General features: G+C 40.2%; 1 protein-coding gene across 1 annotated transcript in view; it reads right to left on the bottom strand.

Moving 5' to 3' along the window:
- The window catches only part of LOC106751571, a 71,508-nt gene extending 48,339 nt beyond the window's left edge, over positions 1-23,169 (bottom strand). The window contains exons 1-2 of the mRNA XM_014632493.1: positions 22,775-23,169; positions 1,261-1,481 (exon numbers count right to left, since the gene is read on the bottom strand). Of these exons, the coding sequence (XP_014487979.1) occupies positions 1,261-1,481; positions 22,775-22,924 (371 nt within the window). The 5' untranslated portion in view covers positions 22,925-23,169. The remainder of the gene's footprint in view (positions 1-1,260; positions 1,482-22,774) is intronic.
- Between the last annotated feature and the right edge of the window lie 3,883 nt (positions 23,170-27,052).

Below are 27,052 nucleotides of genomic sequence, written 5' to 3'. Positions count from 1 at the left end.
AAAGCGCATTTTGAAGGATAGTCTTTGAATTTTCATGATATTGAGCTACATTAACTGATTCATTCTGAGAAACTCCGTAATGTGAATTTTTTATTTATCAATTTCGCAGATCCTCACTCTATCATCTGTCATTATTAAACTAGGAAAATTAAATATCCCACTCAATTCGCATTAAAATTTTCTCAAAATCATAGACTTTAAGCTACATTTTTGTTTTTTAACCAGTTCTGTATTATTTACTACGTTACAAGCATTTGCAATTTCTTACATTTATCCTATTTTTTTTACCGCTTTTCCTTTAATAAATATGCTAGAATAAAATCATCGAAAAGTGATTACTTTTTTACTTTTCGAGATATTTTACTTTTTATTCTTACACTTTTCATTATCAAACATATGAAATATCTCATAAAATATCCACTTTTCGATAATATCATCTTAATATTTTTTTTACATAATAATATGAGAAAAATCGATTACTGATACTAATCATTACACATTGATATATCGAATTTGCAAAATGCAATAAATTTTTTTTAAGGTTTTACTATATTTGCTACAGCGATCAATTCCACCTGTTATTCTATGTACAAACATGTTAAGATGATGTTATCTCGATAAGTGAATATTTTATAAGATATTTCATGTCTTAATAAAAAAATGGCCTCCCTGATCATCGGATTTATTTTCGTAAGACTTTTTCTTGTAGGGACATGTGAAATTATCTCATTAAATCTTATTCATGAAACTCCCGTTGAATCAGAAGTAGAATTGTTAGCTCGGATAACTGCTACAGCAGATCAAATTCAAAATATTGCAATCTGTAGTCTTGGAGCGTGTGAAACAATTAATGCTTGAATGATATCAACTATGTGTTGAAGTTAATGGAGAAATTTTTGAGCGCTTAAAAAGATTTAATTACTTTTAAATATTTGTCCCATTTTTTGTTCAAGATTAAATTCCCATTTATATTTGTTTATTGTTGAAGTGACAAAATTATTATTTTATATCACATATTATTAAAAAAAACACCATAGAGGAAAACAGTATTAAAAAAAAATATATTTAATTTTAAAGTCCTCTATTTCTCTTCAAAGGTTATAGGTCAAATCTATATATATGTAGGTCTAATATATATATATAAAGAGTCCAGAATCATTTCCTCGATCTATCATTTTGTCGCATGTGCTGTAATAAAGCGCTGATGCTAAAATCGAGATTGTTAGACAAAACGGGCAATCGACGTCGAAAATCACTAACCTCGATCCTCCGTGACCATTGGACCGCCTTCCGCTGCTCTCCTCGTCTTCGTCGTCCTCGTCGTCCCTTGAGGTAGCCAACGACTGGGGTACCGAAGAGGGAGCGCTGCTGCCGGAATCGGGCCCGGGGCCCATCCTCGAACCGGAAGCACCGCTGCAACCTGCTGAGGACGGCGCCAGACCACCCTCTCCCTGTCCCTCCTCCTTTTCTCCCCGATCCACCTGTAATTGCATTTACCAACTGTCACGGCAGATGGCACGGAGCGGAGCAATTGTAAAGTTCGCTGGAATGACCGTACTTCGTTTCAGAACATTTCTCGCAATGACAAACGAGCCGTAAAGCAAACAAATTATTCTACGTTTTTATATCTTCAAGTCGATGTTATGACTCGACGGAATTTGCACTGCGCGAGATATCTGACGTTGAATACCGAGAAACAACAACGAACAATATCGTTTTCTTTTGGAAGGCGTATTGTATGGTTCTCGTCGGACGAAAATTATCTTCGATTTACTCGAGGAATTTACACGCGTGAGCTTTAACGACTCTACGTTTACATGCCTAGTCGCAAATAACACTATTGTAACACTAATGTAAAAACATTATTGAGGAAAAACAACACGTTAATTAGTTACCGCACGAATTTTCATCGCGGCAAACATTGCCGCGTCCTGTATACTAGAGCCATAAAAGCATTCTACGATACTCCGTCGTTAGTCGCGAAGGATGGTGATTACTAATAAAATGCTATTTTGGATTATAATGAGGTGTTTCGATCGCGATCAAATGATATACTAATAGAATAATTATTCCATCTGAATCATTTATTTATGAATATTTTAATAAATACTTGTTACATGGCACTATTTGTGCTCATTATGTTCCGTCTATGGTTGTTTTTCGAACTTATTTTACTTTATCGAACATGAATAATTTATTTTAATTTGCAGGTTTTTTATTGAACATAAATAGACAAATATATAAACCTACATGATATACAATTATTTTATGTAAAAAATAGGCATTTGACTTGAAAAAAGTTCACTTATCGAGACTCGAAATAGTGATTTTACATAACTTATAAGTCAGATACAAGTGGAATAAATTTCTAGAATATCTTTTAAATATGTCTGAAAAATCTAAACAAAAAATAGAACGTCTTTTAGACTTCTTTATGACATCTTTTAGACCTTTGTTCTTCCTATGCTACCGTTGAGCCACGCGATTTTTGGTGAAACGTTCCGCTAAACTTGCCCGTATGTCGTTCGGGATTGTGTCTAATTTCGATTTACTCCAAAATACTTGAAAATTACATTTTCTCCCTTTGTTCATACTAATGTTTATCCATACGAACAATATTATTGAAATCGGCGCGTACCTCGTTACCTCCATTCGTAATCCTCATTTGTTTTATACGACGGTCGCGTGCGAATGTTATTTCAGCTCGAGTATCGAACGACTATTTGAGGCTAAACGGTTAGAACGACACAGAATCGAGACATTCGCAATTATTAGTGCATGCGATATATCCGGGGGAAACGTGACGTATCTCATAGGACTAGGTAGGTTCGAGAATTCGAATATTGGATAATTGAGACATGTAATAAATGGAAGGATTGAGCTTCACCTCCCTTTCATTCTCGCTGTAGGTAAATCGACCGCAATGAAACGTTCGATAAATGATGTTGCACGAGTGCCTCCAAACATAGAGATAGATAGAGAGATAGATAGATAGAAAGAAAGAGGGAGACAGAGAGAGAGAGAGAGAGAGAGGAGAGGGGCCGAGGCGAGATAGAAGAAAAGCGGACGACATTAATTCGCGTTCCCGTCTCCTTCTAACAGTTTTAATTCAATATCTTTCGGTAACCCTCTTAAATTGAATTTACGTTATCTACTTGTCCGAACGCGGAAATTTGTGGAAACGCTGCGGCAATCTGCATGCAAAGAAAGTCTATAATGGACGTCGAATCCGATAAATCGAGCCGAGTACGTCGAACCAGCCAGCTGGCCGGCTGGCGAGACTTAATTATCTGACACGTAATTATCTACGAAACGTGCCGATGGCAAACAGATTTGACTCTAAATGTATTCTCTCCGCTCGCCATATTTTACGCGAAATCGGCCTCGACATAATGTCGATTACCATTTCGATGGCCGACGGTTTATCATTAATGTAATTTTTATCTGGTGCTGATAATAGCATTGAGACGACGCGCGACATAAAAATAAGTCTTCGCGTTTGTGTGCGCATATAGTCGGTCTATCGATCAGTTATCATTCCGTGAGATAGCCTATGGTGGTGGCATTCAGTCATGATAAATGATACACGGCGACATCCAACGTCCTCGATCTCGGAAGACGTCCCATGAATGGATAAATGACATTTTTTTCCCCTACACCCGAGCTATATCAGTTATGAAGAAACGAAAATTTGTCAGCCGAGAGACTCTTAATTCCGCTTTAAGCGATCTGTGATCTTTCGCTGAATTCAAAGGACATATAATTCCGCAAGGATACACGGATAAAGGGGACTACGTGAATGAAAACGTAATAAATGTATTTTGCAAAATAGCTGTCTCATTTGAATAAATTTATTTGAAAAGATATATATATATATATATATATATATATATATATATATATACATTTGATTTATACATTTTCTTGCGTGTTAAATATTCATTGTAGAAATTAATATTTAACTAACGTGTTTGTTACCAGCATTTCATGAGAAATCAGCATCACGTATACGTAATAGCGAAAATGTTCGTCTACATCTACATTATCAAACTAAATGTTTCACACAATTACATAAAAAAATAGAAACAAAATACAAAATGGTCTGTGACGAGAATTTTCACTTAAATAGCGCAAACGTGTTGATTCATTTTAATTTTTGCAAAATAGTCTGACCTTTCATTCATTGCGTTTCATTTCATTTATATTGTTAATTACGCAAAATATTCTTGAATATCGATTTATATATGTATTCTTGAATATTTTCCGTCTTTTCTAGGTAAATCTAGTCTCGTGGAAGAAATTCAAGAAGGAGCAACGAAGGAAAAAAAACGCGAATGCGTGCATGTTGTATAATACATTCGTCACGTGAAAAATCGAACACGCTCGTCGACATCACGAGCGTTATTAATTCCGATTAGCCGCAATGCGCGGGATCTGAACCTTCGTTAAAAGCTGGGCATTTAACGAAGGGGCAACTTAAACGAGATACAAGCGTCATTTGTCATTCAATCTGCCGTTTTTCCTTTTCGAATACACTGCAATGGATTAAGTTACGAGCGCAGCGGGTGCGCGCCCACCCGCTCGCTCGCTCGCTCGTTCGTTCGCTCACTCGTTCACCGTGACCCGTAGTGCGTCGAGGATTAAAACCGATGTTGCGGGCAATTTCGCGCTGAAAGGCAGCAGCCCGTACAAGATTAAGTGTAGCATCGTGAAAGAGAGAGAGAGAAGGAAAAAGTGAGAATGAAAAAGAGAGCGAAACAGCAAGAGCAGTTTCCTTCTCGGGGAAAACTCGGTGAAGGGAAAGGGCTAGAAGAATTGCGGCGATTATGCGACGTAATTCATCTCATAATAAGATGCCATTGTTGGAGTAACCTCCAGATAACCGTGGCTATTACGTGTATACTAGCCGGGACGAGTAGTTTGCATACGCAGGGCGGAATAACGCCGACACGTGTCGACGCAATTCATCGTTTTCCGTGACGTAAAATGATCGCATATACATACGGACACGCAGCGGGTACGTACGCACGCACGTGAGAGCGCGCGCAAACACTCACGCAACATCATCATTTCCTCTCTACCACCTTCTTCTCTCCTTCTCCTCCTCATGATCTTTCCATCCTTTTCCCCGCGTGCACGCATATCGTCACACTGGCTGAGTCTGGAAGACGTCGCAGAAATTGCGGAATCGAGTTTAAAAGGAGGGTAAGGCTCTACTCTCGTTTGCGAGAACTTTGACATGGGCGGCAAGACAACGGCATCTTACACGCCCAATATATAATTTATCGTGTCGTGTTGATATCTCGCCCGCGTGGTTCGCCGGCTGTGTTGACAGACTCGAAAAGAGATAAAGAAGCAAACGTCTGAATTCACATCTGAAAGTTCAAATTGCCGTCACCTCGAACGACCGAATTCAATGAACCGAAGCGCGATATGTTCTCGTTTCTTTTCATAATAAAGCAATATGTACAGGGTGTTGCGTCAACATAGCCATTAAGAAGAGTCACACGCCGCGTGAACTTGGGCTGATCGCGTGCGTTCACTCTCTCTCTCTCTCTCTCTCTCTCTCACATATGCCTCCAGACAGGCAACCCGTCATAATGAGCAGGATGTTGATGCAACGTGCTGTACATTGAGAGAAAATGGTCAGCAAATGGGTAGGGAAAATTCGTGTCGAGGCGAATTTTTTGGTTTTATCTCATACGACATATATGTACGACGCATAAAAATACGCGTAGAAAACTATTCTCAGTGCCTATCATCCGAAGCATCCGAACATTCGAATCGGCGACGACAATGTGTTGCGACGCGTTTTACGCCCGCCGCTGTCGTCGCCACCGCCACGTGTCTGCGACCGATACGATGCGAGACGCCGAATTTACCAGCAAGCGTTGCGATCGATAGTAACTCGACGTACAGTTTCGTCCTTCGGCGAGCTCGACCGAATTTAGCGGTTATCGGATAAATTAAAGGGGCGAGATCGATTAGCACGGCAGTCGAAAACCTGCGACTAAGTCCTGCCGACTCTTCCTCGACTCTGCTCACTGCGTGCCTTCGTCGCCGTGGATACATACTCACGCGCTCGACTGAGAGCACTCGCGTCCCCCATTGATTTTGAGACAGGCAGAGCACGAAGGAGAGGAGAACAACGACGAAGATGAGGAGGAGAAGGAACAGGAGGAAGACGCGCTGGAGATCATGGGTGCAAAAGAGGGTAGTCGAGGATGGTGGACGGTAGAAACGGCAGGACAGACGACGCCAGGATTTTTGGAACGCGCAGACACGGTGGCGAAGGCCAGACTGCACCACCCTACTGGAATCGATACGTCAATCGTTTCTCCACAGACGACGGGATGGGAAAAGCAACGAATGCGGAGTGAAAGATGAGGGAGGCGAGAGCGAGGCCGGAAAAATAGACGGAGCAGGCCGCCGGGCGAGAGAGAGAGAGAGAGAGAGAAAGAGAGAGAGAGAACTATGTATGTAGAGAAAATACCGATGAGTTTTAACAGGCACATCACATGCAGAATGTATAATTGTATGGTGTAAGCGGAACTTTCTCCCGCAATCCCAAAGACAAACAGAACGTTACGTTAAGATATATATGTGCGAATAAATTCTACCCTTTATACTTCCACTCCCTCCTGAGAAGTAAAGGAGTGAAATACTGAAAGTAATACGGAGAGAGAAGGTAAATCGGAACGTCATATCAAGTTTATTTGATATTTTTTCAACCCCTTTATAGTCCAAATTGATTTGAATTGTTCTTCCGTTCGTGATGGTTTATTTATTTATCACGCGATATTATCATACAATTGACATTTATTTTAGTACTTAAATAGGTATTCTACCTTATTAGGTCGAAAAAATGCCTGTTTTCAAAAATTGTTTGTTAGGAAAAACTATTGAAAGAATTAAGATAAAACTTTTTTTTTATAAATGTTTATTAACTTTTGCAGATTATGTAAATATTTTTTTCTTATCGTAGACTATGCAAGAAGTATTTAATCCACATTGAATGTCGTAGACATGGGAATACACACAACATACGCGCGTACGGACGCACGCGGCCCAACTGTGTCATAGGAATTAATTCGTTAAACGGAACCGCAAATATAGCCACAATGTTTGTACATTTCTGACAATTCTCGTAACTACAGGTAAAGTTGCAAACTGACATAGATACACGATAATAGCATTCCATACTATTGCGAATCTCTAATTAAATAGCATCAGACTTGGCTCGGCCTTAGCGAGCTGCAATAAGCTAAGTTTCTGTCATTTCTATGAAATTAATTCGAAATTTGCTTATTTGGCTCGTCTCGTCATTTCATCGAGAAAAAGTAGGCACTAGTGACGATGACAACAATAATATATCATCCTCACGAAAATAGTCTCTTCGTACAAAAACAAATCTACAAGAACACGAAAAAATTATTAGTATATACTATTGAAAAATTATTGTTTTTCAATAATATTTCGGTAATTTTTTCATATTCTTGTAGTTAATTTCCATACAGATTATTAGTTAACGTAAGGTGTATTTTTGATAAATTCCAACACATCAATGATGTAAAATCACACGAAACGTAACAATGAATCTTGAAAATATATATGTGCACTCAATCGTATCTTGGCAAAGGAACATCAGTTTGCGATTGTGCGTTTCATTTATCTCTCTCTCTCTCTCTCTCTTTCTTTCTCTCTCTCTATCTCTCTCTTTATTCATGAACGATCTATTTCACGATTATGTGCAACATAGCTATATAAGTACAATTGCGTGCTGTGTGCTCTCAGCGTATCACTCCCACACGACATGTACTTACGGGAGCGAAACATTTGAAGAACAGCATGATAGGTCGCACACCTGAAATTCGTGAATTTAGAACTGAGTACCATAATACGGGAAGCAACGTATGTTCACCACACCAAACGAAAAAATATCCACGACATAAATCACACCGACAGGTAATTGAGTTCACGACAAGTAACGACATATAATGCGCGCGGATTGTCCATGTTAACAGAAGGAAATAATTCTTGACGCAATTTTTGGCAAATGACAAATTATACGCACTAATATATCGCTACCATACGCACTTAAACGATAATATTAAAACGCGCTTATAATTTGCTTGCTTGTGATTTCGTTCGTAAGAAAAAAATAGATATAATCTATAAACGATTCATCATCAAAATTATCATATTGTTTAACCTACTAAATTAACCAAAATATAAGCTACTTTGCAAAGCAACTAATTTCGGGCTTCTATTGTAATATCCATTTATGAGTGTGAAAGTTATACAGGATGATTTGAAATAACCTTCTATCACTAAAACCCCATAATTCTGACTAAATTCCGAGACAACTTTTTATTTTGCAAAACTTTGTTCAAAACTTATTTTTAAATTATTAACAGAAACAACTTATCACAGAGTTTTACTATTGATTCAGGATTGTAAATATATTTTGATATTTCATTATTATATTATATAAATGTATGACATGAAAAATATTTTTAAGCAAAAAATTATAAATTTTTAAGAACATGTATTTTTTATATTTAATATTATATAAAAATGTAAAATATTCATTTTATTTATAATAAATGTTCATGTTAATGGAATCGTTTTGTATCCTAATGAATTTTTACAGGCTTACATTATGACTAAGACGAGTCACAGCCAATTCTTGTTGCATAGGTTAGGTGTCTAAATGTCCAAAGGTAAGTATTGGTTCCCGATGAGTAAGAAAAAAACCCAATGCGACGTGAGTTTCATTTTCTGACCGGTGGAATCTCAAATGACCTCAGGTGACTATTTCCGGATTAAAGGCATTCTATAATGCCCTGTCGCCAGTCGCGAAGGATGGCAAAACTATTAGTTATAAAATGCATTTTCGGTCGCAATAGACAGTCGCGTTTGCTAATGGAAGGTTGCCCAACTCCTTGGCGACAGCAGCTAGCGACCAGAACACTTTATTGCAACCCAAAATCGTACTTTGTAATTAATAATTGTCATCCTTCGCGACTGAGGCGACGGAGCGTTTACGACGCATTATGGAATGTCCTTAAAACGGCTGCTAAGGTGTACGTACGAAGGTCCTCGTGGACCTGCGTCTGTGTACTCAACATCTCTACTTATGGCACGGGGAATGTAGTCTATATAGTAATGAGATAGAAACCACTTAACCTGTATACACACGTGCCTAAGGGTCTCTTCGGCCTCGTAATTGCGGCCTTCTCGTTGCTACAGTCTAGCAGGTGCTCAAAATACGAAATAAAACACATTCAAAGGACCTTCCTTTTCAGACAGGTTGAACGACCGGCCGTATATGTACGCAACGGCGAATGCAAGCAGGTTGTATAGTCCGTCAATAACATTAATTAATTACAATTATATATTTAGAATAATTATCGAAGTCGCAATAGCAATTAATTAGTCCTAATAATGTATATATCGATATGGAAGCCATTTTAATCAGATTAATAGCGAAACCGCGGCGCAATATTGCGACCCCCACTCTCTTGTGCAATCCATTAAGTAATAATGCATGTATTAAACGTAGAACGCGGAGGCGGCCGGCGCCGCATCCCTAATCTTCGCGTGTCACATTACTGTTTGCTCGAAACTGCAATTTAAAGTCCAGCCGATGATAACCGCTCATACTTGCGGCAACGTACTATTATCGTTCTTCGAAGCAATGATTTTAAGTAAGTCCGCGATACCGCCACGAATTCGATTGCGCAATCGTCGCGGTGTCGCAGACCGTATAAATTGAAATTACACGAACGAGACGTGTAAATTAGATGTGTAAATCGGAATTACGTCGGGTGCAAAACGCTTGAAGAACTTCTTCCTGGCAAGTCGCGAATACGACATTCGCATAATTATAAGTTCGCCCGGTGATTAATGAGACGATTTTAGGTCGCTGCACGACCATAAAGCGGTCGCTTTTTCTGTCCCTTTCTTACATTCTTTCCCAGCTTCCTGATGCAGCTATTTTCATCGTCGTTAGTCCGAAAATATATGGCAATTAACGCGATATTTCATTTTAAAAATATCTATTTGAAGGAATTATTTCGACGAAAGCAGACGGTATGTTATTACACGATAAAAAGAATATAACACTACGCAGGAGCGACCGCGAATGTAAAGTCGATGTAAGGAGTTTTTGAAATAAAAAAAAGTGATAATTGCCATCACACACGTATACGTGGCCGCGTACAAACGTCCGTTATTATCGTTTTACGCTATACTATTTGATAATGTTAGAGGAAGAGAAAGAGAGTGAGAGAGAAAGAAAAAGAGAGAGAGAGAGAGAGAGAGAGAGAGAAAGGGAGAGTGTGTGTGTCCGTGTGTGTGTCCTTTCCGAGTTTGTCCTTTCCGATTTCGACGAAGTTGATACATATTATAGTACTACTTTCTCATTAATTAATAGTGAGGTGACTCAACGCATCTCTCAAACACTTGCGAGAAAAATAAGTTTAAAGTTCTCTCTCTCTCTCTCTCTCTCTCTCTCTCGGAGATACTCGCTATACCAGAAGCCATAAAAATTGCACGAGCCTTGGCGATGCTGCTCTTATCAGCATCGCATCGCGTCGGTTGCGGATATTTCGCGTAGTTAAATTCAAAATCGATGCATCGTGTTTCGCGAAAGTTTGCAAGTAGGCGAAACGGTTTGGCATACTTATTAATTATTAATTTTATTAATTATTAGGATTTCGTCGTGACCTTTTTGACTCGGAGGTGGTACCTGAGAAGAAAATAAAACGAATAAAAGATCCGCCATATCGACGCATCGATCTTGACTCTCTATAGAAATTACATTCACGATACACTTCTTTCAGTGTGAACAACATTGTGACCCGCATTCTGGAGAAGACATTTTGTCTGCAGCAAAATATCACTGATAAAATCAAGACTGCAAGCTTTCGTTGCACTGGAACTCGATCTTCGATTGGAACTCGATTAGGAAATGGAATGAAACAGGGGGAATTCCAGAAAAAAAGTATTTTCGAAATAATATAGATATTTTACATATTTTGCTCTAACAATCTAAATGTATAAAATTCATAGAAAAACCAGAAAAAATGTATTTTTGAAACATATTTAAAATGTTTTTGAATATTTTGCTGTAACACTTTTAAAAATCACATAAAAATCACAGAAAATAATCATTCTTCATGCGTTCAATATTATTATATTTTAATATAACTGTACATTCAATTTAAATAATTTATTTTCTTAATTGATTGTTGTGTCAGAATCGTGTGCATTTAAATAAATAATATTTAAATTATTTTCGCGTAATGGTGAAGGTAAATAGAATTGTAAAAAAAAAATAGAGTTTACGAATACCACTCCAACACAGTCACAGGTAAATCAAATGAACGATTTGGCTCCGAAAATCTGTCATCTCGTAGAGACATAGAGCGTAGAGCTGTAACGGCTGATAAATCCATCGGATACGGATCACGTCATGCACGCTGGTACCGTCGATATGTCAAACGTTCGATGGTTGCATAAAGCAGAAATTGTCGCTACACTATAGTCACTGCGGATCGCGCAATTAGGAAGAATGTTACATTCGTCAAATGTCGAGACTTCTTTTTCAGCCGTCGATTATTCGTTCCAATCTCGGGTCTTTCCCAAAAGAGTTATCAGTAGTAATCTCGGGATTCATTTTGTAAATTAACTATTACGATTAGCATCTTCCTTGGGGAAGAGAAGGGGAAGAGAAGGGGAAGAGAAGGGTGTAATTTTATGTTCATTAGAAGCATCTATATTATAATGCTATTTTCATAACTATATAATCATTTCTCAAATTAAATCATTATAACTTTAGTTCATACTAACATTAGGATTATGATTCTTTTATTTTTTATTAAATTATAAAGCAAATAAATAAAATAAATATATTTTTTGTTCTATTTACGATATATATCGTATATATAGGTATAATAATAATAATTATTATTACTATATTGAATACTTATCACATAATTTTTATTATAAATTAGCGTAATAATAATTATGTTAGTTTCAAGAATACATTTGTTATTTATACAAATAATACGATTTTATTCAAAGGAAGTATAACACATATTATTAGGTGTATAAATTAATTCTCGCCCTTTTTGACTTAAATTGGATATTTATTTATAAAAAAACAAATAATTACCTACTCTTCAAAGTAATCTCCCTCACTTTCTACGCATTTCCGCTATCTCTCAGGCAACTTGCGAATATCATCTCGGAAAAAAGATGGTGGTTTTGACCGAATAAAGCCATCGATGCCTTTTTCGGACTTCCTCGGAAGATCAAAAGTGCGAATCGGCTAGGCGATGCTGTAGCAACCGGAAAAGGTGATAGTCTGAAGGGACGAGGTCTGGAGAATATACCGCATGAGGGAGAATTTCCCAACCTAAGTTGGAGATAATTTCCATGGTCGCTTTTGCCGTGTATGGCCGTGCGTTGTCGTGCAACAAAATCACCTGCTACTTCCACTACCGGTAAAAGATCTTTTTTCTTCAATAGCGTCACTTAATTTTATCATTTGCTCCTGATAACATTTAGAAATAACAGTTTCATCGGATTTGAGCATCTCATAATAAATAACACCTTTGAAATTCCATCAAATGCACAATATTTTTTTCGAATGAATGTACGGTTTCGCAGTCAATGTCACTGTCACTTGTCAATGGTTGACCCGAATAAACCCATGACTTTCGTCTCTTAGGATTGTCAATATCCATTTTTCATCCCCAATCACAATTTTATGCAAAAAGTTCTTTTGTTTAAATCATGATAAGAAGGACATTGCCGTGGCACAGCGTCGAATTTTGTTTTCAGTAGTAAAGTTGTGAGGAATCCAACGACTTTTCTTCTGTATTCTTCCGAGTTTCTTCTCTAAATGTTAATAGAAATAGCCGGTTGAGTGACTCAGTTCTTCAACAAGCTCCTTTTGCGTTTAACAAAGACTTTCGTTGTGTAATTTCTCCAATTCCTTATCTTCAAATTTTTAGTTGCCCAGAACGTTCTTTATCCTGGAGATCAAAATTTCCAACCCGGAACTTCTGGAACCACTTTTTACATGTGCCACACGGACACAGCATTCTCGCTCAAGGCCGAACAAATCATTTCTTGTGCTTCTTCAGCATTTTTTTTGTTGGAATACGAAAAAGAGGCAGTGCCCCAAGTGCTGCTGCTTTTCGAACGACATTGCTTTTATTACTGTTTTTTGAGATTATGTCAGTAATTCCATCAACTATTATAGCTCGTTTTAAAACTTAGAGGTGACGCTTTAAAACGACTATTCGGCAGGAAAAATCTTCAATTTCAGTAGATGCTGTAGTCGATTTAATGTAGGGGCCGAGAATTAATTTATACACCTAATAGATCAAAAGCGAAGCACAGATGTTGCAAAAAGTGCAATGTATAAATTTGAAATTTTCGCGCGAAAATAATCTGAAAGATTCACCGCCAATGACATTTGTGTCTGATCTTTTAGTTTCTGAGGATGGACGAAATGATCGCCCTTTTATTATATATTAACAAGAAGAAGAAAGGAATAAACGGAGTCCGCGGTAGTAGCGTAAAGCCGGGAATCGAACCCTGGACCTTTCGCTTGCCGGGCGACTACTTCACCACTAAGCTACTTAAGCTCTACGCTTACCCGATAAATCTTACTCACTTCAAATGTTGCTATCCAGGTATTGTTAGAAAACTCTCTTCTCCCTTTTAATACTAATACTTCTCCCACCAGTCTTTATTAACAATTATTTCCGCATAATAATTTAAAATTTATATATAGCACTACACATCTGTGCTTCGCTCTCGATGGCCTAATATTTTCTTTGAATAAAAAAGATATGCTTATAATTCAATTCTTAATGTAATTTTATATAAAATCTGTTTAATTTGTTTTTAATTACATTTATTATTATAATTTAATTATTTTTAAGAAATCACGTTTTACTCACAAAAAGATCTTATGAATTAGGTCACGCAGATCTAAAGCAAACTTTAATAGTTTGCAGGGCGGGGGACTCCAAGTATAAATATAAAATATTAAGTGTAGGTGGCCAGCTATTTAAAAGTTATTAACAAAAAAAAATTTCGGCGTAGTGCTTATACCAATAACAAAACCGAATCTCGAAACGGCACGTAACAGCGTAGTAAGGTGATTACCTGCGAAATCGTAAGTCTGCGTTCGACTTCTTGTATTGTCCTCTTTTCTTTTTTCTCAATAAAATAATATTTCTTTAATTGTTTTGAGAGCAAAAAGAAATTTAAAAAATAAATAAATTTTGGAATAATTAAAATTTATTGATTTTCCATACAATATAAGATTACAAGTTTATATATTATATATAAAAATAAAAATAATAATAATAATTTTATTATAAAATCAATTACATATTTTATTTTAGTATTATAAAAGTAATAAAAAAAGTACCGAATTTTAGTATTATAAAAGTAATAAAAATGTACCAAATCGTTACTTTCTTAGTAATAGTAACGAGTTATTTTTTACGAAAAGTAACGGTAATGTGTTACTTTTTTTAAGTAATATTCCTAACTCTGAATATATATAACAGTTATTTTATATAATTGACTTAACTTTTTCCAGCCTATTGTTTCCCTAATAAGCTACTTTCATCCCTAATTTTCTTCCATCCATGAACGAACATAGTCCGACAAGAGTCGAAAGGGGAGAAAAGTGAATTACAACGAACGAGGCGCGCGCGCGCCTCAGACAGCTGCGAAATTAAGTTCCTACGGCTTGAAAAATCTTGGCACATCCGAAATGACTAGCATAGCGTCGGTAGCATCGAAGGAGTGTGGCAAGGCGGAAGGCGAGGAGGAATATAAATTACATGCGAGAATATCTCGCAGAGCCCATCCCGCATCCCCTCGCTCGTTACCGGTAGACTCGTAACGGGCCGGCTAGATACGAGTTGCCGCTAATTTTTGCATCATTCCGTAGCACGCGCAGACTGGCATTTACATAGTTCGTATGCGCGAGCGAGCGGTTCTGCGACGCGACGGTTCATGTGTCCTTGGTTGGGCGTGGATGTAAATTTCCCGATACACGTCGCGCGCACTAGGCAACGCCTAAGACGGCAGTGACAACGACGACAAAGGTACGACGACGACTCTTTTGCTTATTGCTTTTTAGGCGCTATGTTCCCGTAATTCAAACATGCGGGACTTGACGCGGCTTGGGGGGAGGGGAGGCCGTTTCTAGGGTCGAAATCGATTTTTTGTTTATTTCTTTGCATTTTATGAAAGTACATACTTTTAAGAATCTGTTCCTAAAACTGCATCGAAAAATTCGGAAAATTACGGAAGTCACAGCTTATTGTATATAAAAAACCCCGGAGAATTGTTCGATAATGAAACCGGTCCTTACACCTAGGAACATATTTCACATAGTCATATGAAAAATTGTTCAAAAAGAAAAGAAAAAAGGGACGTTAACAGTTCATTTAATTAATACGCTTTCCAATTATTATGGACTAGCTGCCAGAAAAAAATGGTGTGGAAGGCATGAAAAATTCCATAAATGCTACATTGAAGCATTTATGTTCATCTGACGAGGATCCTGAGCATGATTTATGTCCCGTTGGCATCGACAGTTGGTGCAGATATTGACATGCAAAAATTGCAGGATTATTGGATACATTTGCTTGATCCGCCACTTTTTGCAAAAATTACTGTCAGTATTTCATCATTGTAAATTCTTTACTAATTCTCAGTATTTCTGCAAAGGCAGCACGCGTACACAGGAGAATACGAAGATCGTGAGCGTGCATTTAACTGCGCGTTCTATCCTAAACGATTTGATGCAATATATGTCCGAGTACTCAATTTCGCAGCTGCAAACAGCACTGCCCTTTGACGCCTTTTGCGAGTGCGTAGAATATTCACGTTCGGAAATTATCTTTTTGATTTCGATGCGCCATTCACTCAACTTAATGGGAACATGATCAACAAATGAAAAATTTCATGAGGTAAAACATGCGAGTCTCGCATATTAATATAAGCCGAGAATAATATTTTGAAGTAACACGGGTGGTAAAGCGGCATTTGTAATTAAGTCGGTACCAAAATTTTCTCTCTCTCTTTCTCTTTCTCTCTCTCTCTGATACTGTGAATCTTTGTGTATTTTATATTCCACATATTTTTCTACTTCCGATGTTCTTCCGTCAAACGATATTTAAAATAAAATTTCACAACTCGATCAATCCTTAATTTGTCCCGCGGTTTCGGTAATAATCTTCAGGAGGTAAATTGTAAGTTCTGTCCTTCAACAAAAAAACAACAAACTGTTACTGCGCGTGCGCGTTATCCTTTTAATCGAGGATTAAAAAGATGAAGAAGCACGGCGAAAGTGAGATCGATATCTCTCGCCGAGATAAGACTTTACATTACACCGAAATTATAAATAGCGCCGAAAGAACAAGCAAATTCTTAAACTCCTCCCATCGCCCACTTTCAGAAGCGTCGATAGCGAGTACCATCAGGAAGTAACGAGGATTCCGTTCGAAGTATCTTCGTTCAGCGGAACCGAATACCATCCATCGAATACGGCGGATCGATCAATCGTGACCTAATATCTCTCTCCGCACATCGGGAAAACAGAGACGAAAGTAAAGGAACTCGGAGGAAGAAGACGCGCGCGTTAAGGTGGCAGCTAGCCAGCTAGCGAGCGAAGGGGTGGTTAGGGGGGAGAAAAAGCGACGGGCGCGCGGGAAGGAGAAGAAGAAGCCGCTCTGGCTATATATCGCGCGCGCACGGCCACAGAGAAACAGTGTGCCGCCATAGAAAGCTCAAGAGAGAAGTACGATTGGTGGGGATATTGATCTTCCTTGGGAGTTGCCATGTGCAGCGTTGTGGCGGTCCTCCCTCCGCTCGTAAGCGACTTCGCGATTCTTCTCCTTCGAGAAGCAGCAGCACCGCGCGTCGCGACGCCATTGTCGTGTTGCCTCCACCGCTGCCACCACTGCCTCATTGTTTTCCTCCCTTCATTTCTCGCCCCCGTTCATCCCCGTGTCCGATGACCGACCTTGACGATTCCGCCTTACGCGCTGCTCTTCTCAGGAAGTCGACCATCGATGCTCTCTCGGTCATTCGGGCCACCTACCTCTGACCTCGCAATCCTATATACTCTTCTTCTTCTTCCTCTCCTTTTTTGTCACCGCCGCAAGTGCCATTCGACTTGCTTCGACGCTTAAGGGAATACCGCCCCGTCGTCGAAGATAGATAATCTACCTGCTTAATATCTCCCTGGTGTACGAAAACGACACAACCGAGAATAAGTAATTCCTTTATGCGTCGTTATTGATGATCGCGACAGTGGCGAGATAAAAAATTCAGTCGATACTTCGATATAAGGATATCTTTCAGTTTTCTGCTCTCTCTCTCTCTCTCTCTCTTCGTACCCGCGAAAACTTTTCCTTTTCATGATTCGAAATTAAATTTGAAAAAGTCTCCGGGTAGAAGGGGTCTCTGGAATGTCGCCGCGAACTGTCGTGCTCGTTCAGAGAGAACGGCGACTCGCCGAAGTTTGATGCGATTGATACGACATCTCGCGAATAAAACTGGCCTCGCTCTTCCGTTTGTCTCTCTACGTTCTATTACGTTCAACGCGATGGCGATATCGATATACTTGAGAACCAAGCATCAACGGGATGAGAGGATCCTATGAAGCACCGCGCCGAAATAGAGGAAGCCCCCTTCTTCATGCAGGTTTTGACAGTGAGTATTTGGCACAGCGGGCTAATCGGAGTGCCTGCTAATTGCTCTTTCCCACTCTCCTCATTGCGATAATTTTTTTATTCTTCTGACTATTATTATTTCTGTTCCTACAGCCTTTAGTAATTTAAAGCCAATTCGTTTATGATCCTTTAGATCGAGTAATATTAAAGATGTCGATGTATCGAATAAATTTAAGAACAGTATTTTAAAAAATACTCGACTATATGGATGCTAAACCACGACAGGTTCGAGATGCGATATACTGATGTCTGTCGCTAAATACAATAGTTGTCGCGCATACTTGTAGATCAGGCCACTCTGAACGAAAAATTTTTTATCATTTTTTAAATAACACGCAACTTTTTGAATCATTAATTAAAGGAGCTTCTATAGATGACCATTTTCAATCCTCAATAACTCGAAACTTTGCGTGTTGTTTGCGAAATGGCGGAGGACTTTTTTTATTCATATTGACCTAAACTATAAGTTTATACTATAAGTACAACTTTGAACAATTGTTCGAAAAAAAAAAGAATAACTGTAAGAATATTTCGCTTTTTTCTGCAAACGAAAGAATACAATAGGTCTACGGCAAGTCAATTTTTCGTTTCCACGGGGATCGCGTCGTTACGATAGGACCGCGGAAAAGGATTCCATCGCGGTTTTCGCGCGATTCAACGCGGGCGCGCACGAATTCCAATGTAAAAGCGCGACGCATGAAATGACGAGCCGTAATATCTAGCGACCTGTCAATTAAGCGTCGCGCCGCCGACGCCCACAGCGTGACGCGACTTGATGCGGTCCGACGCGACACGGCGTGTCGGCGACGGAACGCGATGCAATGTAAAACAAGAATTTGAAGGAATAACATGTAATTGGGCATTCCTGGCGAATCGATTAGCCGAGTATTTCGATACGTTCGCGAAATTGCTCTCGCGGTATGATAGATGTCTTCCGAATGGTGCTAAACACGCGTGTCTCTTTAATTTTTAAAGCCCCACCGCGGAATAGTACATCGTACGCACATGGCCCGGGCGTAATAAAGCACTTTATATTTGTCTTTAGAGTCTTGACGTCTGTCATTGATGTACATGAGGATGTTCCATTTTAATCTTTTCCCTCTCCGATGCTATCCGCGAGATTACCATAATTATTGCGTTTCAATTACCATCATAAAATCACTGCGCGCGCACGCGTTCAATATGTTTCGGACCTCTGTTTTATTTTGTCTCACCGGTATTGTTACAAGAGTTTTAGAGTTATTTTTCCTCGATAATTGCCATCTGTTAATCTGTTATATATTTGTGTTACTTTCATTGCTTAACGTTTATTTTGTGTTAACGCAATTATTTGAGTGGGCCGTTTGGGCGACATGTGGGAACATGTTAAATTTAACACAAAATTTTTTCATCCTGCACATGTGATTCCGTTTGACTCGACCCGCATTTATATTTGTCGATTTAACCGTTTCTCTTCTATAAAATTGTTTTCCCGAGGGAAATCAATTTCATGTTATACACCGCGCCCTATGCAGCGCGGTAACTTTTCCCGGATTTGCGAGGTTACGCTATGTTCGCGTCGTTCGCATCGAATGCAGTCCCGTTCCTCGAATTGAACGAACGCGTGTTCGAGCCGATAATGCATACGTATGACGTATATACAATTACGTAATTAAAAAAGTAGTATCGTTCGTGTCACACGACGTAACGCTAACTGCTGGTTCCTCGCAGGACTCGCTCCCGCAGGAGCACTTTGCGCGCGAACGTCCGGAGGGCAATCAGTAGTAATTGGGCAGGCGCTACGAGCGGACCTCGTGATATCTTTATTTCTGGCAGGTGGTCTATCACGAAAAGGTTAAAGAGTGTGCGGCACGAGAAAGAGACATACAGAGAACAAGAGGCTAATCCATAGCACGTTACGTTCAGTTGAATCGGATTAGGAACGACTGTATGTACGAATCATTTTGCCGAATAGCAGCGTAAATTAATATGTAACTCTCTCTCTCTTTTTTCCTCACAGATGCGACGAATTTACGAACACATTGATGAAATTGAATCAGATGTCAAACTTTCTTTGCTATTTTTTTAGATTTTCGACATAAATCGAAAACGATGCTGACATACACGTATTCTCGCATGACCGGAACGAACGATCTATTTACGGGGAAAGGCAGATTAGCTACACTTCCTTTGGAACAAATTTCACGTTAGCGCTGAGCGGATACTCGCTCGCGCCTCAATCGATTTCTTGGGACTAACGCGCGTTTTATGTTCGCCGCGTTCTCATATATACCTGATCATGTTTGTGCAGCCGCGCGTTTGACATGTTTGGACGAGACCGCCAAGTAGCACGTCCATTGTTCAGCATCGCCGAAGCATTAGCGCGATATGTAGAGACGTCACTTTCTCCTTAAGAGCAGATGGAAGATTTTGCGCTCGATTGTTCTGGCTTTATATCATCGAGTTCACATATGGAGTTTTCCTCCGTCACATATATAATTTCGCAAAATTATGTATCTGCTTTTTATTATCCTACGAATCTACCTCAACATCGCGTTTCGTTTCAAGTCGATTTTACATAAACCAACTTTTTCTCATAAATAGAGTGCTCAATATAAATATATTATTGTAAATGTGTATTATTACATTAGTTACATACTGAAAGATTGATTAAAATTAAAATTGCCGCGTGCATTCATCTTGTCGCTCCGTTACGCAACAATGTGTAAAATTATTACAGTAAAAAAATGTAGTATTAAAAAGGTGAAATCGATGAGAAATCGCTGAAGCACTGGGCTGTCTGAATGAGTTTTCGCCATTACTGGAGTAAATTGAAGAATGCATTTCTGATACATTTTTCATATCGGCGAAGAAACATCAAAGTCCCTCAATGGAATCGTAATCATATATTGAAAGTTATTTATTATAATTATTATGATTTATTATGATTATAGTTGTTGCTGTTTCGTGCTTAAGTCTCGACGAAACGACAGAGAATCGAGGTAATGCAGTATGAAAAATAGATAAAAAGGAGAAGGTGGTATTATAGCTCTTACAGATATTATGGTCCCGCTTTAATATCTCCGCTATTAAATGACGAATTTTAGCCATTACTTATGGAATCATTTGTTTAGTAGCCCGCTGTTACGCACCGATGTTAATATGCCAATACACAATAATGGATATTCGTTATAACACATTTTTACTTTCGAATATTCCGAAACGTTTTCAAAGTATGTTTTACATATTTTTATGCATTTAATTACACATACTTTCTTATTCTTCTGAAACTTTCTCTACAGAAAAGTATTATTAATAATCACCGAGAAAAATATTAATGATTAATCACTGGTTAGTATTTCAATGATTTTTTGGTGAATTAGTGCAAGAATTAATTATTGCGAATATTATTTGCAGCAAATTATGTTGATGCAAACGAGATGAAATAAACTAATGTTGATTGATTTCGATCCTAAAGTGGTCACCCATATCTTAATGGTAGTGAGCGTTGTTTTACTTCAATTATCGAACGGGAATTTCTGATACTCTGACGACTATGGCAACTTTTCTGTTTATTATTGTGCACAGATCGACAATAGCTTTAACATCTAGTGGCGCAATAATAACTAATATTTTTCAGTCACTCACATTGTGTTGACGTATTCGTGTATCATAATTATCAATCAAAGAATGATTTCTCAACTATTATTCAGAGGGAAAGATGATCGTAATATTTGTAATATAAAACATAATAACGTATAAAAAAAAGGAATGATATTTGATATATTTTTGTCACACTATGAAATACACTCTATGAAATAATCAATATTCGTAACATTAAATATGCAAACCGTTGCAAACATTAAAGCAATTATATCGGCCTATATATTAGGTTTGTGCATAAGTTCTTTGAGCTATATATTTAGACGCACTGAAATTCTTGGTGCGTAATCTCTTCAATTAGTTAGTGTTTTACGTTAATACTGTTGGTTAACCTATATATGACAGTTCGTATTTGTTTATTTAAACACATTTTTAATTTAATTAAAAATGGAGACCGAAAAGGTGCGTATCTGGCATTGTATGCCGCATTATTTTCATCGCGGAAAATTTATCACTGAAACAAGCAGAATTATTTGCGAGATCTGCGGTGAAAGCCCTTAAACGCAAAAAGGAGCGATTAGATCCAAGACAACTTTCCGCCTCAACACTAAGGCGCAACATTCACAGGCATAAAATTCTCCTCTGTATTTGGTGGAATCAAAATGCGTGCTCTATTATGAGTTGTTCAAGGTGCCTGATGAAACGATTACTGCAGAACGCTACAGTCAATCGTACCGGTTGAACGAAAAATTCCAAGAAAAAAAGGGAACGTGGAAAAAGAAATCAAAAAGTCATCTTACTCCACGACAACGCTCGGCCACATGTTGCTTCCGCGAAAAGACATCTTACTGGAGCTTGAATAGAAAGAGTCCTATCACACCCGACTTATAGTCCAGACCTTGCTCCTTCCGACTTTTACCTATTTCAGTCAATGCAATACCATCTCTCCGGTATGTGATTTAGAAATGAGGTCGACGAATTTATTGCATCGAAAGATCTGTCATTCTTCAATCAAGGAATCCATTTGTTGCCCGGAAAAATGGCCTCAAGTTGTAGCAAGCGAAGGAAAATACTGTGATTAAACATGCATATATTGTTTCTTTGATATACATAAATAAAGCCGTCAGGAAAACCCCTAGGAACTTATACACAGACCTAATACATCAGATTCGCTCTCTAATTTTCCGTATAATATTCACTTAAAGATTTAGAGCGGAATAATTCAATCTGTATAAGTGAAAGGTCACTCGATTTCGGATGACTCGGCTGTCGCTCTACTTTCCGACTGGAATTTCGCTTAAAAAAATCTAGAGAATTGCAATATCTCAGCCCGAATATCCTGTAAATCGTAACATCGGTCGGAAAGTTTCGGGTTAAACGAAAAGAGCAGTTCAATCGGCCATACGAACCTTGAAGGCAGGAAGGACCGTCGCGAGGTCTGAGGGGGTCCGGGCCGTGGATGCCTGATTGGTGGCCCCGTAGCTCCGTTGTTGCTGATAGCTGCAGAGATTTTTGTGAGCACTGGCCTGAGCTGTGTAAGCCGACACTGATAACTTCATTTCTCCCTGTTCCCGACAAAGGGTCTGATTCCCCCGGCGGCACCGCGGAGGCCAGGTCGCATCCTGGGTCTCTCGCGAGATATCCTTTAAGCCACCTTAAAGGATGGCGCGCGCGTCTACAGATCGCTGCTCTTAAAGTTCCGAAGCTGGTGGACAACACCGAAGGGAAAAGGAGCATGGACGAAGCCGAAGACCGAATTCTATCCCTTCTCGTGGCGCGTTAATGTCGTCGATACTCTCTCTCTCTCCTTCTCTCTTCTTCTCCTCTCCTACTTTCTCTCGTCCACCGCTCGCAGGATCTTCCCAATTTCCGTCGCTTGATCTCTTTATCCACAGTTTTTACGTATAATCCCACTCTTATCGGCGACCAGCCGACTTTTTATCGCGCAAACTAAAACGCGCGCGCTACGTCCGATCCAGCCGCGTATCCCCCTGACGCCCGTACTTGCCCTATTTTTCAAGAGCCTCGTTCCCCTCGCGTCGTCGTCGTCGCCCGTGTTCGCGCAACGATCGAGCCGCTCCTCTACAATCAGCGAACGACGCGGGACGAAACGTCGATGGGTCCGCCATGAAATTTAAGGATCGTTTCCGGTTAAACGCGACAACGAACGTCGTCGGACTTTTTTCTTCTTTTTTTCGAGAGAAGTTCCCTTCGATTCGCGAGCCACCTTGAAGATCCAACGCTGCGGATCTCTCACGTGAGCCTCGTTTCCGTGGAGTACGACATTATTGGCTCGTTATCAATTTGCCAGCCGGTCGTTGATAAAGAAGAAGTCATCATCCTGAGACACCATCGGGTCCTCCCCCGACTTCTCTCCGCGGCCGCTGATTTCCCGTGAGAATGCACGACACAAGCATATATGACCTCCCGTCTCTCTTTTCCCCCTGACTCTTCAGTGGCTCTCTCTCTCTCTTTTCTTCTTTCATTCAATGTTCTCCAACGCGATGTGCTTTGTTAGGCTGCGTTTTCAGGCTTTAGATCGATTGATACGACGGCGCTCGCGAATTCTCTCGTCGTCCGGTGTCTGACTTTGTACGACATCCGACCTGTTCCGTTTTCCTTCAATCTTCCTCGACTTCACTTTCTCGGCTGTGACATTTCCGCCCCTGCGAAATCGCCGCGCGACATTCGGAGTACTTCGTCGAACACTCGGTTAAAATTAGGGGATGAAACTTTTCGTTTTCTCAATACATGATAAATACTTCTCTCGATGTTTTCGATCTCTCTCTCTCTCTCTTCCTGTTCCAACGTTCGTGATTCAATCCTGTAAGCTCTCCTGCTTTACACAATTCCGCTTTATGCAAACATGATTCACGCCGAACGGAATGATCCACGAAGTTTCGGGAGAAGATTAGAAGCGAAAGATGAGGTACAAACACACTCCGCGCGTTTATGTACGTATTGTTGATGTTAATTAGAAAACTTACATCAGGTGTCTGTTGAATGTAGCTCAACACCGGTGGAGCTCGGTTCACACCCGCGATCAGTCGACGAGCTCGTATTTAACGCGCGACTTCTCACATCCGGTTATACTCGATAAGTACGTCGGTTGCGAGCCTCAAGAGAAAACGCACGAGGACGCGAATCCTGTCCTTCGATACTTCTGTGACTTTGCGCAACTTCGATTCCTCTCCATCCTTCAGTGTCCCGTGATACACTTATCACACTCGCGAAATCACTCGTACGACAACAATCTGAAAGGAATCTCGCGAATGGCGTCAGATAGCCACGTTCGACCCGTTCCTTCACGCCTCGGCGATATCAGTTCATCGAGTTGCGACATATGACGGCGTTGACGTTACGCGCACCGCGATTCCGTGAATTTTCCCTAATTTACGCGCGACGCACTTGCTGACCGCCGGGTACTTCGAAGAGAAAAAACGCACCCCGTCAGCGGATTAATCGAGACGACAGTTCGGACAGTCGTAGCGCCGTTCTTTTCCCTCTCGCACCTTCGCTTAGGTCTTCTTTCTGCCAGTCGTTTGTTCGATAGGAGATCACTTCTGATGAAGCTGGGACGAAAGCCAAGCACCGGACGCGACATTCGATAGGCCTGAAACTTTGGTCGTTGAATGTTCCCGAAGATTCATCAATCGTTACCGGAAACAAAAAACGGGTTTATTCGGCTTGCCCAGTTTGATCACCTTTGCTCAGTTCAGCGGAGACAAAATGGTTTGCGTTTCGCCGCGGCGATTCTTCCCGTTGTGAATTTGAACAGGTGAGAGAGTCAAAAGTACCATCGTGAGGCGGCACTTCCGAAATTCTGCAACATCATCATGACAATCCGAGGAATAGGACACGGTCGCTCGTAATTGATAAAGTTTTCATGCACTCGTAACTGGATATCGCCGACTCGGCTTGTTCACGGTATACTTGTGGCGATACTCGCACGATACTCGACGTTCGGCGGCATGTATCGAATAACAGGAGTAAAACGGGGCACTGTCCTCTGTGCTTTATTCAGGCTCGTGCAAGAGGCGATTTATCGCCTGTAAAAACGAGAATCGCTCGAATACGATCAGGCTTAGGTCCCGAAAAGAAGAATAATTTGCGAAAGTGTGCGTGCAGTCAGTAAATGATAAAACAATTCCAACGATAGGGTTAGATATTTGTGATGTTTATCCACAGATGCGTATTCGTTTTCTAGGACTGTAAAAAAGAAAAGAAATGAGTGTCCTAAAATAAGAATGTTTAAAATAAAGGGTTATGGCATATGTATTTTGGATTACTGCGGTATACCGAACGACAGCCGTGCGAAGCGAATTGTGGGATGACGGAATAACTTGAAGACAAAATACGACAACGTCATTTCCGAATATCTACCGTAACAGGCATACAGACGGTAGAAAAATGAATCTCGGCATATTCAATCGTACGTGGATTGTGCCATAAAACCATTGCCGCGAAAGGAAAGACGATCGACCCGTCGCGAAGAGAAGGACTTAGCGCAATGATTTTTCAGTATCCTTTAGCCTTGCAATATGTATAATATATGCGTATAATCTCCCTCCTTTAATATTCGAGCGTTTGCAATAAGACAAGAGGCATCTCGTGCGTTCTCAAGATACACCGGATCGCACGCGATGTCACCACGAAGAGCAACGATTGAGTTGGCCTGGGAAAGAGGGGAGGACGTTTAGCAAATTTTCGCTATCTGCAATCTTTCGGATATATTTCCAGCATACGAAGTACGCGCGATCCGCGATCCTTGAGTATATGTGCAATGAAAAGTGAGTAATGTTTCCCGGCAGATATTCGATTTTGTAAACGCTGACGTGACGTGAGAAGAGAAATGAACCCAACGGAGGCGACCGGGTGATACAAGCGAACGCAGGAACAACGATATTTCACGCGCAGTCGTCCTTCCACGCTATACCATATATATACATGTGAGAGAGAGAGACGAGCATATTCCGCGCCAATCGCTCGATCGCGCGAATAAAAGCCTGACGTTTTCTCCAGGGATGATGTTCGATCGCGCGCGCGGAGGAGGATAACGTGTAGGAGACGTCGTCGCGATCACGAGAAAACGAGAACCTCCGCGGGGATGGCCCGTCGAAGCTAATTAGAGGAAGTTGTTGATGAATGACATCGACGATGCGATATAGATGAATGGACGACGCATATCAGAACCGACGAATGCGGCCGACAAGTCCAGCTACGAGTAATCGCGTTAAACGGAACGAGCGACGAACAAACGACGCGACGCGACGTGCGCGGCGTTAATTCCCGCGACGACGCCACGCAACGTTGATCGAGGCCACCGATGACGATGACGACGATGGCGCGGCATCGCCAGCACGGCCGCCACTCACGGAAAATTCAAGCGAATACGCTTCAGCGACGGTCCTTCAGGAAAGGCTGGGAAACGCGAAGAACTCGGGCGGAAAAATGCGCGACTATGCGTGAGCGGAAAGCGCGACGTGGGGCGCGCACCGTGTAACATTCGCAGCTCAGCTGTAACTGGATTATCGGCGACATAACGGCGACACAACGGCAGAACACTCGAACACGGAACATCGACTGACCACCGCCGACCACCGCCACGAGGTGGTCTATTCGACTCGCTCCGTCGCTCTATATTCGCCTCTCGCGCGTCTATAACCCGATTAAATATTATCATAAAC

This window comes from Dinoponera quadriceps, unplaced genomic scaffold (assembly GCF_001313825.1).
Source record: "Dinoponera quadriceps isolate SergipeBrazil2010 unplaced genomic scaffold, ASM131382v1 scaffold46, whole genome shotgun sequence".
Taxonomy (NCBI): Eukaryota; Metazoa; Arthropoda; class Insecta; order Hymenoptera; family Formicidae; genus Dinoponera; species Dinoponera quadriceps.
The sequence above is the reverse complement of the archived record's forward strand: the minus strand, read 5'-3'. Positions and strand labels throughout refer to the sequence as shown.